Source organism: Mastigoproctus giganteus, chromosome 12 (assembly GCF_048544385.1).
Source record: "Mastigoproctus giganteus isolate SK-2022 chromosome 12, ASM4854438v1, whole genome shotgun sequence".
NCBI lineage: Eukaryota > Metazoa > Arthropoda > Arachnida > Uropygi > Thelyphonidae > Mastigoproctus > Mastigoproctus giganteus.
Genome location: NC_143586.1, coordinates 126402474 through 126421155, shown reverse-complemented (window position 1 = coordinate 126421155; position 18682 = coordinate 126402474). Strand labels below are relative to the sequence as shown.

The window sequence follows — 18682 nt, the reverse complement described above, 5'->3', positions numbered from 1 at the left end:
GTGTTTTCTGATGAATCCACATTCCATGTTTTGGTAATGGTGAATAAGCATGATGTTCAAATTTTGGCTCAAAAAACCTGTGTTGTGTAGGAATTGGAATAGAACAGTGAAAAGTTGAATGTTTGGTGTGGAGTTCTTCACAATCACGTAATTGGCCCTTTCTTTTTTCATGAACAGACTGTGAATGCAAACTCTTACTTGAATATGCTTGAGATTTACCCCTTCCCACAACTAGAACTTCAACCTAATATCTTTTTCCAGCAAGGTTGGGCCTGCACAGTGTGAAGTTTGCTTACTAGGCATTTTCCAAGTTATTGGATTGGATGTGATCGCTCAATACATTGACCAGCACATTCACCAGGCATCACCCTACTAGTCTTTTCTCAGGGGGGCTATGCAAAAGATATGGTGTACAGATAGTACATGAGGTATACTTGCACCTTCATGATGGTGAGACTGTTAGCAACCCTAGGTATAACTTGCATGTGCAAGTCCTGATGTTATTTGGTTTTTAGGAGCATTAGCAGCAAGATTTTGCATTGCTGTGTGACAGTGTTGGTGAGGTTGGTGTGATGTCTCTGCAGGCTTTGGCAGTTGAATAAGAGAACTGAGAGTTCTCTCACTCATCATGGTTGAATTTGAGCAAGCTATCCTGTATTTTTTGTAGCCAATTAGTTGTGAGCCTGGCAAATTCATTTTGTGGATTGATGGTGGATGTAGAGTTTCTCAGGCTGTTTACATTTATTACAGTAGAACCCTGTTAATCTGGATCCCAGTGGTCTGGACTTTCTGTTAATCCAGACTGGATTTTCCATTGGGAGAAAAATTCTATCAAAAAAATATATGGAAGGAATTATAAAAATAGCTGACTTATGAGTGGTTTCTACAAATTGTACGATATATTTACAAGCATGAGCTCACCTAGCTAAGTTTATATTAATGACATCATTGTAAATAAGAAGAGTGTTTTTAGTGTTTTTATTTTTACTTGTTTTTTTTTTTTGTGGTTTTGGGTTAACAGAAGATGGCAACAAAAAGAAAGTGTTACCGTGTCGATAAAACAAAAACTGAACTCGCTTTTTTGCATCAGGGGAAAGTTTAAAAAAGATCGCTCTTGATAAAGAAACTGTTTCCGATTGGAAAAAAAATAGGAAAGCAATCAAAAACTTTTGTGCAAAAATGTGGCCAAAAGACAGCTTAGGAAATAGAGCTACCATTAAACAGACAAAGATTGAAAATTTGGATGAGGCTTTATACATTTGGTTTTGTCAAGAACAAGAGCAAGGGGTTCAATCCTTGAACAAGAACAAGCACAAGGGGTCCAATTCTTCAATCAAGGGCTCTTAGCCTTAACGAAAAGTTAGGAAGTGACCCATCTTTTACTGTGAGTTTGGGATGGTTATCAAGGTGGAAGGAGCATCATGGAATCCGATAGCTCGGAATTACAGGTGAAATTCTTTCTGGTGATTGTGTTGCAAGCGAAGAATTTAAAGTACAGTTTCTCAAGTTTATTAGCAAAGAAAGTTTAGTTCCATCCCAAATTTTTAATGCTGACGAGACTGGTTTATTTTTCAAAATATTATCCAAAAAAACACTTTCCTCAAAACTTGACTCTTCAGCTAAAGGACATAAATCAAGTAAGGAAAGAGTGACATTGTTCTTGTGCAGTAACACGTCCGGGAATTTAAAGTTGTCACTGTTAGTCATAGGAAAATCTGCTAAACCCTGTGCTCTTAAAAATGTGAACTAAAAATGCCCTCTCAGCTAAGTACACATCACAAAAATCAGCTTGGATGATCCCAGATCTTTTTAAAGATTGGTTTTTTTTCATCTCATTTGTTCCCTTAGTTAAAAAAATATTTAAGGAATCAAGGACTGGAAGAAAAAGCGGTTTTATTCAGTTTTAATTTTGATAATGCCCTAACCTACCCAGCAGAAGAACAACTGAGATCTGACAATGTCTTTGTAAAATTTTTCCCAGCCTATGGATCAAGGAGTTATAGAGGCTGTGAAGCAATGGTACAGAAAGAAGTTGATAATCTCACTATTAGAACAACAAGAGGTGCTTGAAAAATCAAACTTTATGGACTTTCTTAAAAATATCAACATAAAGTCAGTCATTTGTTTTTCTGCTGAAGCTTGGGAATAAATTGACAAGACTACCCTTATGAAGTACTGGAAAAAATTTTGGCCTGATGTTCCAATGGAAAGATCTGAGGAGAAAATGGATATTTCTTTGGATCCTGATGATGACGAGGATGATAATGATTTTGTTCAGTTATTTCAACATTTTGGGGGTTGTTCAGATGTAACAAATGAAGACATTGACCCATGGATAATGTGTGATAATGATCTAAGACATGAGAGCCTCACTGAGGAAGACATTGTGCAAGCATGTGGATTCATCATTGTTGCAAGTTAATGAAGACGACAACTCCGATGATGAAGTGTGTGAGGAAACAACTGGTGCGAGTCACACTGAAGCAACCGGAATGCTTGAGTTAGTTAGTTATTTGGTTTTTAGGAGCATTAGCAACTAAGGCCATATTGCTCCGGGATATGCGGTGGTCATTCCCCGACCTTTCCGCATCCTCCGTATTTGGAGGTAACGGGCTTGAACCCCGGTCTAATCAAGAAGCGTGTGCTACGCACTGCTGCTCCTTCCCACCTGGCTACGGAGGTGTCGAATGCTGGAGAAGCTATTGATTTATTTTGAGAGGCAGGATGACATATCAGCTGGTGAGCTTCTGACCTTGAAGCATATGCGAGATTGTGTGGCCCTTAAGTGAATTTCAAAATTAAAGCAAAAAAAATCAAAGATTATTTCAAGTAAACTTCTCAAAAATAGTTATTTGTTTGTGTTGTAATATTTTTGTATTTAATTTTGTGCAATATAATGTTCTACATTAAAACTTTATTGCTTTGTATAGTATTTTGTTTACTTACTATATTCTTTTACTTTTTATAATTTTTACTTTAAAATATTGTTTTATTAATTTAATATAAAAACTGGTATGTTAAAGATAGCTTCCGGTTAATCTGGACCGATTTCAGTCTTGTCAAGTCCAGATTAACGGGGTTCTATTGTAATTAAGATGGTCCCAGTCAACCTATGGCAACCCCACCGTGATTTACAGATAATTTTTCAGTATTCCAATATACACCCTCTCCTGTTCACCCTACTACAGGGGCCCATGACCACCAAATACAGAGGATGTGGAAAGGTCAGGGAATGACCACCGCATATCCCTGGAGCAATATGGCCATAGTTGCTAATGCTCCTAAAAACCAAATAACAACAACAACCCAGAATCATCTCTCCAGGTGATTGATACTTCTGGGTAGCCAAGATACCCGAACAGAACAACAGAACACACACAATGCACACACACACCTCGCCAACACATTTCTGGCCCTTTATAGTTGATTCTGTTCTTCACAGAGTTAAGAGGCAGAGTTGAACTAACGTTCTAGGAGCCCCCTTACAAAAACACATGTCCATGTCTGGGAGCATCGGCAAGAGGAGTCTGTCAGCAGGTAAGAATTTAATATCTGGTTTCTATTGTAACAGTAATTCAAACTTAATGCTTTAGAATTGTATACAGTGGATTCTGGTTATTTGGGCCACCGGTTAATCGGGGCAGTTTATTTGGGCCAAATCTTAAAGAAAAGAACCCATTTGAGAAAATAGCCAGGGTTTACTTCGCTTAATTGGGACAACATGCCGTTTAATCGGGGCAGGAGACTGCAGCACTGGAGATTACCCTACGATTGTCTCTGACCGTATCTCATGGTTTGGGCGGATTTCTGGAGGTCATAACCATAAACCAATTAGCAGTCACCTGTTTAGCGGGCTTTTCTGTTAGTGCTGGTTTTTTTTTTTGTTTTTGTTATTTGGTTTGTAGGAGCATTAGTAACTAAGGCCATATTGCTCCGGGGATATGTGGTGGTCATTCCCTGACCTTTTCGCATCCTCTGTATTTGGTGGTCATGGGCTTGAACCCCGGTCTAATCAAGAAACGCACTGCCACTCCTGCCTGCCTAACTATGGAGACGCCTTCTGTTAGTGCAATCTATCATAAACAAATAGTAAACTCGATCTTATCTTATTGAATTTGCAATAATACTGACAGCTGGAATTCTGTGGGTTATTATGGTGAAATGTGTTTACCCTTCCATGAATTCTTCAATCATATAAAAAATTAATTTTCAGAATCTTCTCTTCATTCCTATTTTTAAAGCTTCGTAACTTGTTACTTTGTTCTCACTTGCACATATCGTGTTGCTTACAATCTGTGTTCTTTGTTATTGATTGCTTATCTTTTTACTGTTTTAAATTTTAACCTTCACCCACAAATGTCAGTGAACAGAAATGTCAACTAGTTAGTATGTACATATTACAGTACATATTAATTATTCCAATTATCACGTATATTCTTTTGATTTTTACCTATCATTTAATATTTTATTGGTACGGTAATAAAGGGTAAATTTGTGCTTGATATATTATTACTTTTATAGACTGTGGATAATATTCCTCCTATTTTTGCTAATTAGAATCACTGTTTAACAATTAAAATTCAATTCACAAACATGATCACAATAACCGGTGCTTATTACACATCATATAGTGAACGGTACTTTACTATAGTGAGTCCATCGTAATGTGATTTGGTTGTACAGTGAACCAATTGTAAACCAGGGGCCCACTGTATTTTTAACTATTTACGTGAAACTTCGGATAATTGGGGCAGCCGCTTAATCAGGCTGAAATGCACTAGCATTGTGTCCCAAATAACCGGAATCGATTGTAATTGTAACATTAATTATAATATTGTTATATATTCAAATTTGTAACCCTTTCTATGGTCTGATAATGGGCATTGGTAAGATGCCTGACATCATCACCTTAATGTATAGTAGTTTAGGCAAATAGCTTAATAAACTATATTATTAATTTCACTTGGTATATGAGTGGTATTAAATATAGTAATAATCTTAATGGAAAATAACCACATAACATCCTTCCCAACTGTATTAAACTGCCTTCAATTTGTACTAATTTAGAATCCATGTGCTTCTTAACTAGAAACATACCTCTATACATTGTACTACCATACTCAAATTCTGTACTTCCTATCTCAGAGTGATGTAGTGTTTCTGATATTCCTATGATGTCAGTAATTTATAACTTTACCGATACTCCAGATTCATCGAATTTCACAGATGGGACCATCTGAGTAGCCCCAGTGGGTCAGACCTGACTGTGGGCAAGGAAAAATTGGAAATTACCACATGATAATGCTCCTTTCAGAATATGTTCCCAAACACTGTAAACATTTTATAACATTTTCCTTATTTACCTGACTTCTGGGTAAATAAAAAGTGTGATTTTATTTTTTTCACAAACTAAAGGTGACAAATTTTGGTTTAAGTAGACGTTGTGGCAGCTAAAACAAATGTGCAAGTAAATAATACATTTGTTTTAAATACAAATTTAGTCCTGAAGCTTCTTATCCCGCCTTTATGTTATACAATATCTATGCTTCCATATTGAAAATTCACCAAAAAGTTCAGTAGATCCTCAGAGCCCGAGTGATGCTGGCACCATTCTATTCCTAGTTGCCAGATGGTGGCCAACTGTATTTATTAAAATTTATGGCATCAACTGCACCTAGGTTACTAGATCTGGGAATCTGGTGTATTGAATTCTTGCTTTAACATGTCAGTCAGAATTAAATTACAATTACATGATTAAGTTTACACAAGACATTTTTATAGTTCCTAATTTAAAAAAATTCATTAAAATTTGCATTGTTTTGCTTTTGTACATCAGTGCATTGCAGCATATTAGTTCTGTTCATTTCTTACCTGTTATATGTTGGTGGGTTGCTTATATTATTTACCTTCTATATTTCAGGAACCTAATCCTGAAGATCCACTAAATAAGGAAGCTGCAGAGGTGCTCCAGAGTAATCGGCGGCTGTTTGAACAAAATGTGAAGAAAGCAATGCTTGGAGGTTATGTGGGCTCAATCTACTTTGAACGTTGTTTAAAGTAGTGAAAGTATAACAGCCAAGTCTTAGGGTGGACTGTGTTTACCTGCTTCTAAACACAACTTGTGAGAGACTGTTACATTCATGTGATGCAAAGGAAGGATGTTCTTCCAAACCTTGCCTAACTTAGCTACTGGTGGGCTTTGCACCTATTTATGGTTTCCACCATGGTTTCATTTTTAGTGTTACCCAAAGAAATAAAAAAAAAAAAAAAAAAAGAGAGAGAGAGAGAGAAATAGAGGTATGAGTGCTTCTTATGCAACCAGTATTGGACTAAAATTCACATTTTATAGTTAGCTTTAATGAAATTTGAAATTAATGTAATATACAAATTTAGCCCTACCAATACAAGCAAACAGTTAGAGCTTATTATATTCATCTGTTAATTAATATTTATAGATATTATATTCATCATTCTCTCGGTGTCTCATTTTCTCCCTCTCTCATACTTTCTTTTATTAGCAGGTTGCATAAATTCTGGCCATGGATTAGTAAATATTAAACTGGCTGTCTCAGTTATATAGTCGATACAATATAAAATGGTAACAACTGTATTAAAAAGCTGTATGCCCTAAGGTCTTATTTGCCTTATTTATTAAATACTTATCTTTCTGAAATCTGTTACTTTTGTTGTATTGAATTCTTGCTTTAACATGTCAGTCAGAATTAAATTACAATTACATGATTAAGTTTGCACAAGACATTTTTATAGTTCCTAATTATAAAATAAATTTCTTGCATTTCAAAAAAAAAAAAAAAAATTATTATGCTGTTGTGTAAATCTGAATATCTAACAATAATGGGAAATTAAAAAAAAAAAAAAAAAAATTTTTTTTTTTTTTAATTATTATTATTATTGCTCATTTTATACCCCTATTATGTGTGTATATGTATCAATAATGATGTCAGTTTTAAATTTCTTGCCGGAATATTATTCTTACTAAACTAATATTTTTAGTTTCTTATATACCTAAATATAATAGCGATATATTTTGAGAGGCAGCAAACTAAAAATAATAATGCATCATTATTATTTTAGTAATTTTTACAAGAATATACTCTAAACAAGGGGTCAAAATATAATATATCCTCTATTACTTAAGCTGACTTTCATTAAAACCAAGAGAATATTTTGGTGATTATTCAAAATTAGGGTAATCTTTATTGCCAATAATAAGTAATCAGAACAGTGTTTCAAAAGTAGAGTTAGATCACACATTATAATTGATAAGTTAATGAAATTGTGATTTTTGTTTAGCAAAGAATCTTTTTAAATGGCCTTTTAAAGATTTTACAACAAAAATGCATGTAATATATGGATTATTATCTCATTGTCATGAGAAATATACCATAAATTTGCACTTTACCTTCATGAAATTATTGTTGAATGATTACAAATAAAATTTTTACTATTTTTTAAGAGATTAACTGTGTCTACATGTTAGGGAATTAAAAAAAAAAAAAAAACTATAAAAGAATAAAAGTAAAGAAAGGAATGAAACAAGTTACATAAATACAAATCAAAACTGTTTCATTCAGTCTATCCTTCTTTTCCTTTTCATTTCTACTAGAAATTCTGCCATAGTTATTTCTTATTTATAACGTCATATTATCATGTTTTCCCAAATCTAGAATTCACTTTTTTTAACTTGAGCATGGTTGCTTAATAAAAAAAAAAATAATAAAATAAAATAATAATTTTGATTAGTTCTGGAAGACATGATGTGAGCCCAATAATTTAAATTAAATGCTTGTCAAAGTTATTACTACATGCTATTTCCATGTTAAAGGTAGTATTACCTTTAAAATTTGCTACTGATAAAAGAAAAAATTTATGGGAACGTTTTGGACTCAGGAGAGTCCAAATGTTTGTTATTTCCTCACTCCTTTTTCTGCACAGCGGAGAAAGTTTGAAAAATAACACTGATTATGTGTCACAGGAGATCAGATAGAAAGGAATGAACATATCACAAATATAGTTTTAGACCAAAACAACTTGATTATAACTTGTACATGCAGAATGGTGCAGTACCTCAGGTCTGGAGCTTTGGTTGCAAGTGATGATTGCTGATCTTCACTAAAAGTGAGTGGAATACTGAAGGAATCTGTTTACTCCTCACTTGACTTAGCGTTATTGCCTTTTGTTTGTTTCTGGGAGTTAGGTTGGGATGAAGTAGTAGATGAAACATCTTCTGTGGAAAACATAGACGTCACTAAGAGCTGTTGTGGCTGAAGCATATTTAAGAGGATTGAATTTCCTTTTAGCTTTTAATCAAGCATTTCTCCAGATTCCTCTTTGTGTTGGAGTCTAGATCACTTCCGTTGACCCATTCTGAAAGCGAACAGAACATTAAATGTAATCAGATTAATCAGACACCCTAGAAACATCTGGCAGGTGTTCGGTGCTGTTGCTGAGCTAAGATGCCGAGGCAGGAAAGTAGTTTATTTGGAGAAGCTGGCATGTATCATCTACATAGATGGAATCCCAACAACTATTTGATTAGCTGCCGCATGAATAGGAGAGTATTGACTTTCCTGGAGCTGAAGATGTTGAACGATTTTTGTAAAAACCAGATTTTTGAAGATGTTGATCCAATGCTGTGTTGGTTGTAATATTCTGTGCAAAGAATTTTAAATTGGCTTAAGTGAGTGTATTGACTTGGCTGCTTGAAATGTTTCTTACACTGACAATTATTTTGCAGGTTGGTAATTTCTGAAGGCTGATTTTTGGCTTCTTGAAAGATCAATTTTTAAATATGGAAAACCTGAACAAATATGTTGATGTTGCATTTTTAGGCTGTCCTGGTTATCTTCTGGCTGAGACATTCCATGAAGGGACTGAGGATGACTTCATGTGTAGTAGAAGAGAATGAAACCTCTCAATGTTTTCTTGAATTCTTTGTGGAAACAATTCTTGAAGGATATCCATTCAAAAGTTTAATTTTTATGAGTAGAGAAACCTCAGCAAGAAAATTCATCAATACATAATTTTCAGGTTTTAAATATTTGAAGTTCTTCCCTCAATAAGTCAGAAACCAGCCTCCAGATATGATCCGGGTTCCATTGCTTGTGAATTGTCAGTGTAGGAAATGTCACATCAGACAGCCCTCCCTCTGATCAAGGTCAGCTCTGAGAAATTTCATATCTCTGAATCAACATTTCAGACACTAGTTACGGCTGAATAGGCTTAATTTAAAATTTTCTTTTCAGTATAGGAAGTTCAATGAAGCATTTAATATTCAAAGTCTACTTAATTTTAATAGAAAAAAGATTGTTAAATATGACAGAAATCTCTTTAGACAACTTGAATGGACAAGTGTGGTTGCCTTATTATTGGTGAATTCAACCTACATATCCACTGTAGATTGGAAATCATGAACTAGCAACATAAAAAAATTATAACTTTTTATGTTGCTAGTTCAACATAAAAAAATGATAATTTAATGAAAAGAAATTTTCTTATCATTAAAATTATTTCTTCAGTTTCATTGGTTGCAGCAAGATTTGTTTAATAATATGATTACCCTTCCCCCAGATGCACAAGTTATTTTTCCCACAGTTGAAAGATCATTTCCAACCACTGGGAGTGGGTGGGGTGGGGGGAATAAGCACAAGGAGACATATTTCTGTAAAATAAATGATGTAACCATTTCAGAGAAGGGTTTGTTAGTAAACTACTAAATGAAGCTCATCAATTAGATATTAGATGCAGCAACAAAGAAATGTGTACGATAGGGAAAATAATTTGATATCATACACATAGTCCTCAGTAAATTTTTTGACACTATTCCACACGAAACACAGTTATACAAATTGGAGCCATGTAGTATTAGAGACGTTACTGTGATGTGAACAGTATTGAAAGTAGTAAGGTTGTCCTTACTGTGTTCGGTATTTATTAGTTATGTTGATGAATACATTTCAAGCTTATTGTCTAATTATGCAGATGATATAAATGTTGGCAGGGTGGTTGATGATAGGAATTAAAGCATACTACTGCAATAAGACAGCAAAATTGGAGATATGGGCTGAGATGTGGTAGTTGATGTTCAACATTGATAAATGCAAGATACTGTATATGAGCAGTAATAATCCCAGATTAATTATGCCACCTGTGTGCTACCACATTTAGGGTAGTGGAGGAAAACAGTAAAAGACCTGGGGATAATTGTGCAATCAGATATTAAGTTCTCTGAGCAGTGCAGATGGGCTGTTAGGACAGCACTTGGGATTCTGTCAGTGATATTCAGGAATTTTGCCTGTAGGAACAATGAGGGAATTATCCCACATTATAAGGCAGTGGTTAGTCCACATCTTGAATACTGCATATGAACCTGGAAACCTCATAGAATGAGGTTTATAAGGATGTGGATCTGTTGTAACAGGTGCAGAGAAGAGAAGCACAATTTATCACAGACACAAAAAAGGTACAGGGGGTCCTTGGTATGCGTTGTAGTTATGTTCCTAAAAAACATGACTTATAATAAAACAACATCTATCGCACATCGATTTCCCATTGAACTAACATATTATTAGCATTAGCAAGGGCACATGATGCAAGAAAGCAAGCTTATATAGCATCAGCCAAAAAAAAAAAAACACACCCCCTTCTCATTTCACCCATCCACTCGCTCCAAATGTTTGTCTAGTTCTGCCATGAATCTGTTTAAGCTATCAACTTTTATGACAGATGGAAGTTTGTTGCAACAATCAACCACCTGCTGGCTAAAGGCAAACTTCCGCACATCTATCCTACAAATGTCTTTCCTCAATTTGAATTTATGCCCTCTCAGGAGATTATTCTGAGCAAGAGGAAGAATCCCATCAGCATTGAGCATGCCAAACCAATCAAGGCTTTATACACCTCAATCAGATCACTTTGCAGGTGCCTAGTCTCCAGACACTGTAATTTGCAAAACTTAAGCCTTTCTTCGTAAGAGCAACCCTTTGTTCCATTCACTAATCTTGTTGCTCTTCTCTGTACTCATTCCAACAGCTCTACATCCTTCTTAAAATGAGGCATCCAGACCTGTATACAGTACCAAAGTTGTGGCCTGACCATTGCCTTATACAAGGGGATAACCACCTCCTTATCCCTGCTAGAAAAATTCCTGTATATCATTGACAAGACACCATGAGCTACTCTTGCAGACTGTCTGCACTGCTCAGAAAACTTCATATCTGCCTGCATAATTACCCCCAGGTCCTTTTCATTCTCTACCATTGTCAGAGTAGTACCACACAGTTGATACGTTACTCTGGGGTTACTGCTTCCTATATGCAGTACTTTACATTTGTCAATGTTAAATTTCAGTTACCACCTCTCAGCCCCACTCAACTTTTCTAGATCCTGTTGCAGCAGCACACTGTCATTAGTGTCATCAACAACCCTGCCGACCTTCGTATCGTCTGCAAACTTGGACATTAAGCCTGATATACCATCATCAGTATCATTAATGAATGCAGAAAACAACAATAGATCCAACACTGAATCCTGGGGTACTCCACTAATAACATTAGTCCACAACGAGCAGTGTCCATTGATTACCACTCTCCCACCAACCATCCCTTTATCCATAGCAGCAATTTCCTTCCAATGCCACACTGCTCCAATTTGTGCAGCAGCTTCCATATGCAACAGTATCAAAAGCCTTTCTAAGATCCAAATTAACAAACCCATGCTGTGTCCGAGCTATAACTGAAGTCTTTTCTAGATGATCCTGCAATGCTTCTTTAACCAGTGCCTACATTAATTTCCCTAGAATAGAAGTTAAACTAACAGGTATGTAATTATCTGTGTCTCCCTTTGATCCTCCTTTGTGGATTGGGGTCACATTTGCACATTTCCCGTCCATAGGTACCTCCCCTGGGTCCAAGGAAGCTCTCATAATTATGGCTAAGGGTTACTTCTTTTGCTGCCTCCTTTAATATAACTGGATCCCATCCTCCCCAGGTGCCTTTCTTATGTTTATCTTCAACAATTTCTCCTCCACTTTGCCGTCAGTTATTTCAAGATTATCTAGCTTACAGAGTTTACATTCCCCTCCCTGAATAACTCCTCGTGTGTGAATGTAGATGTAAAATATTAATTTAGTTTGTTAGCTGCCTGAGCATGATCATCAACAGTTGAACCATTGATATCAAGTGGACCAATCTGATTCATCCCCTTCCTTCTACAGTTTACATAAGTAAAGAACTCTTTGCTGTTTTTCTTTGCATCCCTTGCCAAAGATTTCTCGTAATCTGCCTTCGCCTGCCTAACGTCCTTTGTGACTTGGTTACAGACCAGCTTATATGTATCATAGGCTTCTGTGTAACCTGTTAATTTATATGTAACCCCTGCATTTTTCTTCTCTGCCACATGACTAATTAGTTCATCTGACATCCATTTAGGCCTAAATCTTGAACAATATTTCTTAGTTGGTATGAACAGCCTAGTAGCTTCCAAGATTATTTCTTTGAATGCTTCCCATTTTGAATTTGCTGTTGGTAACATCGTCAGTTGGTCCTACTGTATATATTATATGGGAGTAAGGTCCAGACCAACTAAAAAATTCAAATTTATATGGAAGTCTATAGGCATATAAATAGAAATACTTATTTTATTGTACACTAAGCTGTAATACAGTATAATTTATTGTAATTGATAAATAATAATTAGAAAATACACTATGAAATTATTAATAAAACATAAAAATAATTTTTTTTATTATTCCTATTAAAATTGCTCCTCCTCATAAAGAAGGAGTCTCTGCTTGCCACCATAAATCTTTGTGTCATAAATCTCTCAATAGCAAGACAACTATCATTTATGAGTCGTGTTACCTTAGCAGAACAATCGGGCAGGTGATCACAACTCAGCAGAATGCCTGTTAATTCATCAGCAAGGTTAAAAACATGCCTAAGATTCTTTGTTGTTAAGCTGTTTTCTTCTGTTGGGCCTGTTTCTTCATCTTCCGTGGTCTCTTCATCAAATGCCTGCCTATTCAGTTCAGCCATTTCTTCATTACTTTTAAGGGCTGTGAGTGTGACTCAAGTAGCTCTTTAATATACTCCTCCTCGACTTTATCAAAAACTTGCCTTGCCAAAGACACCGGCTCCCCACAAACTTCTTCAGAAGTTTCAAAACCAGTGAAGTCATGCACAGCTTCAGGATAAACGTTCTTCCAAACACTGTTCATACACCTAACTGTCACTTCATTCCATGCCTCACCAATAATGTACACTGTATTCCTGATGTTAAAGCTCTTCCAAAACACCTGAAAAGTTGGTTTGCTTTCACCATCAGTCTCATGAATTAACTTTCTAAATGTTCATGGTGGCAGAAACAAAACTTTGATGTTTGGACACAAAGCTTCAAGGTCGATATCATGAGCTGGGACATTATCCAACAACAGAAGAATCTTAAACAACTAATTTTTGTGTTGGCAATAAAGTTTTAGTTCAGGAACAAGACGTTCTGCAAACCAGTCACGGAAGATTTGCCTTGTAATCCAAGCCTTTTGATGGGATTTCCAAGTCACAGGGAGGGGAGATTTCATGTAATTTTTCATGGCCCTAGGATTCTCACTGTGATACACGAGTAGTAGCTTAAGGTTCTTCCCTCCATTTGCATTCCCCCCAAGCAAAAGCATTAAGCGGTCTTTGGAGACAAACCCTGGAGCACTTTTTTTTATGGACTGAAATGTATGTTTTGGATGGCATTCTCTTCCAGTAGAGGCCAGTTTCATTCACATTATAAACTTGTCTAGAGTTGTAACCTTCTTCCTCTCCAGTCATAGACAAAGTCTATGCAAATGCAGATGCCCCTTCAGTGCCTGCACTTGCTGCCTAACCTTGTAGTCTCATTTTTAAATCCATAATGGGATTTAAACCTATGAAACTAGCCATGACTCGCATTAAAAGTTTCACTTGCTAAACACTCTCCCTCACTTTTAACAAAATCAAAGGCTGAGGGCCTTCTGAATAAGAGCGAAATTTACTGGAGTATTTTTCTTGTGCAAATCTTCAGGCCCATTGAAAGCAACTTCTCCATTTTTTCCATAATGCTACTCCTCTACCTGGTAATTTTAATTGTAGAATGTTGGGCTATATACTGTACTTTGCTCATTATCTCCCCTGCATTTTTGATAATCGTATGCACTGTTGATGGTGTTAAGTCAAAACATCGAGCAATATCAACAGCTCTTTCACCACTTCTACTTTGCTTAATCACCTCTATTTTAAGATCTAAAAGCAACTTTCCCAAATATTTTCCACTCATGATAAAGGATTAGTGAAATATTTTTGGATATATATTCACAGCGTCTCTTCACCCACGAAAACAATGTGGAACTGGACATTGTGGGTACACAAGTGGCACCATGTGGATGTCATGGACCTACTGAGCATTGTTCTAGAAGGTTCTATTGTTTATTTTCTAGAATTTACTATTTATTTATTATTTACATTTTAATTTCATTATATATTCTCTAAAATTATGATTTACAGTACTGTATAGTATACAGTAATGGCTATACAGTTTTGTAAAATTTATTTATTGTACTAAATATTTAATACAACAAATATTTACTTATTACTGTGCTTTATATGTACTGTGTATATTTTTACATTTTATATACAGTATGTAATTATGAATTTAAATACAGAAGGAGAAAGAGAAGAGTCAAAGAAATATACATGTACGTTCCTGTTCAAATGACATAAGCATGAATATATATAATGTATATTGTGTTTACGTCCCTAATTAATCAATGATTTATATCGGCACGATGTATATCGAGGACCCTCTGTACAAGCAACTTTAGTTTGATGGGGACGGGGACTCTCTCCACAAGCGACTTTAGTTTGATGGGGGCAGTGAGTGCAGGAGAGTTGAATAACATTATAACAACATGTTATAGTGTAAAGTGTTTTCAGGTCAGATGGCACCAGGGGGTTTCCCCCATCTCTGCATAGTATACATTGTCATGTGATACAGTACACCGTAAAGGCCAGAGTTTTAAAAATGTATGGATATTGTGATGCGTAATGTATTGTACCGTTGTTCATCTGGCCTTTTAGCCATTGGGACCCATACTTGGCCCCGTGGAGGCAGACCAGCTACACCCAGTATAGTTATATTTACTCTGGCAGGACCTGCCACCTAATTTCCTGAGATTTCAATGGCTAAGACCTAAAAAAAAGGTTACTATAATTTACGCTGAAAGGGGGTAGGCCGAATGCTAATAGGGTTGTTGCATGGTTGACTTAAGTTTTTGAGTGTGGGTTTGGAATAATTTTGATTTCGTTAAGATGCGGTCGCTGTATGTTGTTATAATGGTCTTAGAAAATTTACTAGTTTACCTAACATGTACAGCATATGAAATTTTGAAGAAAATAGATACTGAGGTGGCCAAGGGATGAGGTGCAAAATTACCATTCTGCATGTTGTGGATCTCTATCTGCATACACCATAAAATACTAGTCCAGTGGTTTTCAACCTTTTTTAAATAACGGCACCCCTACTCAATTTTCTGCCTGTTAAATCCGATTCTCTCTCTCTCTCTCTCTGTATATATACAGGGTGATTCACTATCAGTGCGACAAACTTGCAGGAGGTGTAGGGGGCACAAAGACGAATCGGAATCACATAGCATTGCAGGGTCTGAAATGCCTTCGTCATGCGGTAGAGGACGTTGAACGGGAGGTCGCGTGAACAGCGATCCCGCTGGAAGTCAGCATTTGCGAACCGGTTCCCGAGGCAGTAGGATAGACAAGTATTCAAACGTTGAACTGGCCAACATGCACCTTGCGTATGGAGCTGCGGACTGTAATGGGCGCGCCGCTCTGCGCTTGTACCAGGAACGTTTCCCGCACAGGTGTGCTCCTCATCATAAGATTTTCGCACGTGTGCACAGAAGGTTACGTGAGACTGGTTGTTTCACGAGAGGTACCATGAATCGAGAGCGAACGACGAGGATGCCAGACAATGAGGAGAATGTCCTACGTCTTGCAGAAGGCAATCCGAGTACGAGTACTCGAGCGATAGGCCAACGATTGGGTATTTCCCGATCCACTGTATTGAGGATACTGTCAACAAACCAAATGAGTTCATACCATCTGAAACGCGTCCAGTCATTGGAGCCTGCGGATTATCCACTCCGGAGGACTTTTGCTACTTGGTTTCTTCAACAGAAACGGTTCGCAAATGCTGACTTCCAGCGGGATCGCTGTTCACGCGACCTCCCATTCAACGTCCTCTACCACATGACGAAGGCATTTCGGACCCTGCAATGCTATGTGATTCCGATTCGTCTTTGTGCCCCCTACACCTCCTGCAAATTTGTCGCACTGGTAGTGAATCACCCTGTATATATATATATATATATATATATATATATAATATTAAAAAATATATATGTTATATGATATTTATTACAATAATATAATTATATGTATACAGTATATAATTTTATTCTTTATACAGAGGTACTAAGTAAACATCAATTATAGATCACCATAAAATTAAAAAGATAACGTACACCTTTTTATAATGAAATAAACAAAAAATAATAATATGTTTAAGTAACTTAAACCTAAATTATGTGGCATCCCTGAAGTGTTGTTGAAGCACTGAATGGAGTGTACTGGGAATGGTAAAAATGCTGACACACACAAGCATAAAGAGCCCAGAAAGTATGGAACTTCTCCAGTGCTACAAAAGTGAAGGAGAGGTTTTTCTTCCACGCATAGTCACAGGTAGCGAAACCTGGGTCCACCATTATGATCCTGATGTGAAGAGACAGTCAGTGGAGTGACACCATCAAAATTCACCACAAGAAGTTCAAAAGACAGCCTTCTGTCAGTAAAGTCATGACGAAAGTGTTTTGGGACAAAGATGGGGTCTTGCTTGTGGACTTCTTGTAGTGTGGCACCACAATCAACTCAGATCGATATGTGGAAATGTTGAAAGCCTACATATGTAGAGTTCAACCGGACAAAAACCTTAATGAGGTTCTTCTTCATGAAAACGCATGACCCCACACCAGTCTGCACATGATGGAGACCATTGCAAAACTGGGGTGCACTGTTCTTCCAGTTTTCCTGTTCACCCCTTTGTAGCAATTAAATTTTCTGAGTTAAAAAATAGGAGGCATTACTTTCGTACCACTGCTCATGTATTTAAGGTAAAAATGAATTAAGAGTTAAGCATGAACATTTAAAATAATGTAAACATTTTATGAATACCAGTTCTTCATGCTCTTCTACCACTCTTCATATTCAAAGTTGAATGTTAATTGATTAAAATTGTCAAAATCATTATCTTCATTGATGTTGTTTAACTAATCTTTTCCCAAGTTATATTAACATTTTTTGGGATTAAGGAGCACAAAACTGGTTATATACCAGAAAATGCATCTTCATTATGAAAATGGTTAATATAGTTAAAACTCAATTGGTAATGTAGTTACTACTTTTTTTTTCATTAATATGTTTGAATCTTATCTTTTATAATTTTATACCATCTGAACAAGTGGACATCTAGCAGTTGAATATGTTTGGTTGTTTTTGGTGGAGTGATACTTGTGTAGATCTTTATGCCTAGTAAAGCTTTAATCAAGTTTTCATCTTTCTCATCTGACCAAGAATCACTTGACAGAGGAATTCTGAGTTTTGGCAGATCCAAAGAAGCATGTTTAACCAAGTTCTTGACATGAGCACATATCATTTTACCAAATGAATCTGAGTAGAAACATTTGCTGGCATATTCCTTTCAATTTCCTTGATAATTTTAGTACTAATTTGTCTTCCTTTTTCTTGAAAGCAAACACATTTTCATTCCTAATTTCCCCAACTAAGCAGTATGAATCTGTATTATATAACTGGGTTGTACCATTGGATGATTGAACAATTATATAGGTATTTGCTTCTTCACAAACACTTAGTTCTTACAGAAAGTCAGATCATATTCAGATCTGCTTTTATCAGTATTCCAGACTTTTTTTTTTTTTTTTTCAACTTTATTCTCTGAAAGAAAGTTGTTAATTTTAAAAAAAAATTCTTCAGCGTTTTTTCAAATACCTTTTTCACCAGCATAGCTCTTGGAAACAGATTTATTTATCTTCCTTGAAAGGAATGAAGCCTTTTTGAGCCTATACATGAAACTTCTGCCATTTAAAATTAGAAATTGATGAATTTCTTTTGCTGCTTTTGTCACCCTCTTTTCAAATGCAAATTGTGATTGGTTAGACAAGACTTTCCAAAATAATTGAAAAGCTAAACACAACTTTTTATTTTCTTAATTTTTTCACATGTTAAGTCTTTCTGTTGTCTTTTGACTATTAGAAGTCTGAGCAGTATAGCTACCTCAATTTGTTTGCTGTTGTTATGAATGTTTCCCCCCCCCCCCATCTCTGTAATAACTGTGTATTTTGTCAATCTGCACTTGTGAATTTATCAGAAATAGTCTTGCCATGATTTTGGCTTTTTCTCTGAGTTAGTGCATTAAAGCCTTTGATACTGCCCCCACATTTATGATTGTTGTATAAACTGAAGCAATGTGGCATTAGGGGGAAGTTATAACTATAGATAAGGGGATGGTTAAGTCATTGGAGACAAACTGAGGAAAGGCAGTTGTAGAATAT

The 18682-nt window shown here is 36.0% G+C and overlaps 1 protein-coding gene across 1 annotated transcript in view; it reads left to right on the top strand.

Moving 5' to 3' along the window:
- The window catches only part of UbcE2M (NEDD8-conjugating enzyme UbcE2M), a 125683-nt gene extending 119407 nt beyond the window's left edge, over positions 1 to 6276 (top strand). Inside the window, exon 5 of the mRNA XM_090386794.1 lies at positions 5921 to 6276. Within this exon, the coding sequence (XP_090242920.1) occupies positions 5921 to 6061 (141 nt within the window). The 3' untranslated portion in view covers positions 6062 to 6276. The remainder of the gene's footprint in view (positions 1 to 5920) is intronic.
- The last annotated feature ends 12406 nt before the right edge of the window (positions 6277 to 18682 follow it).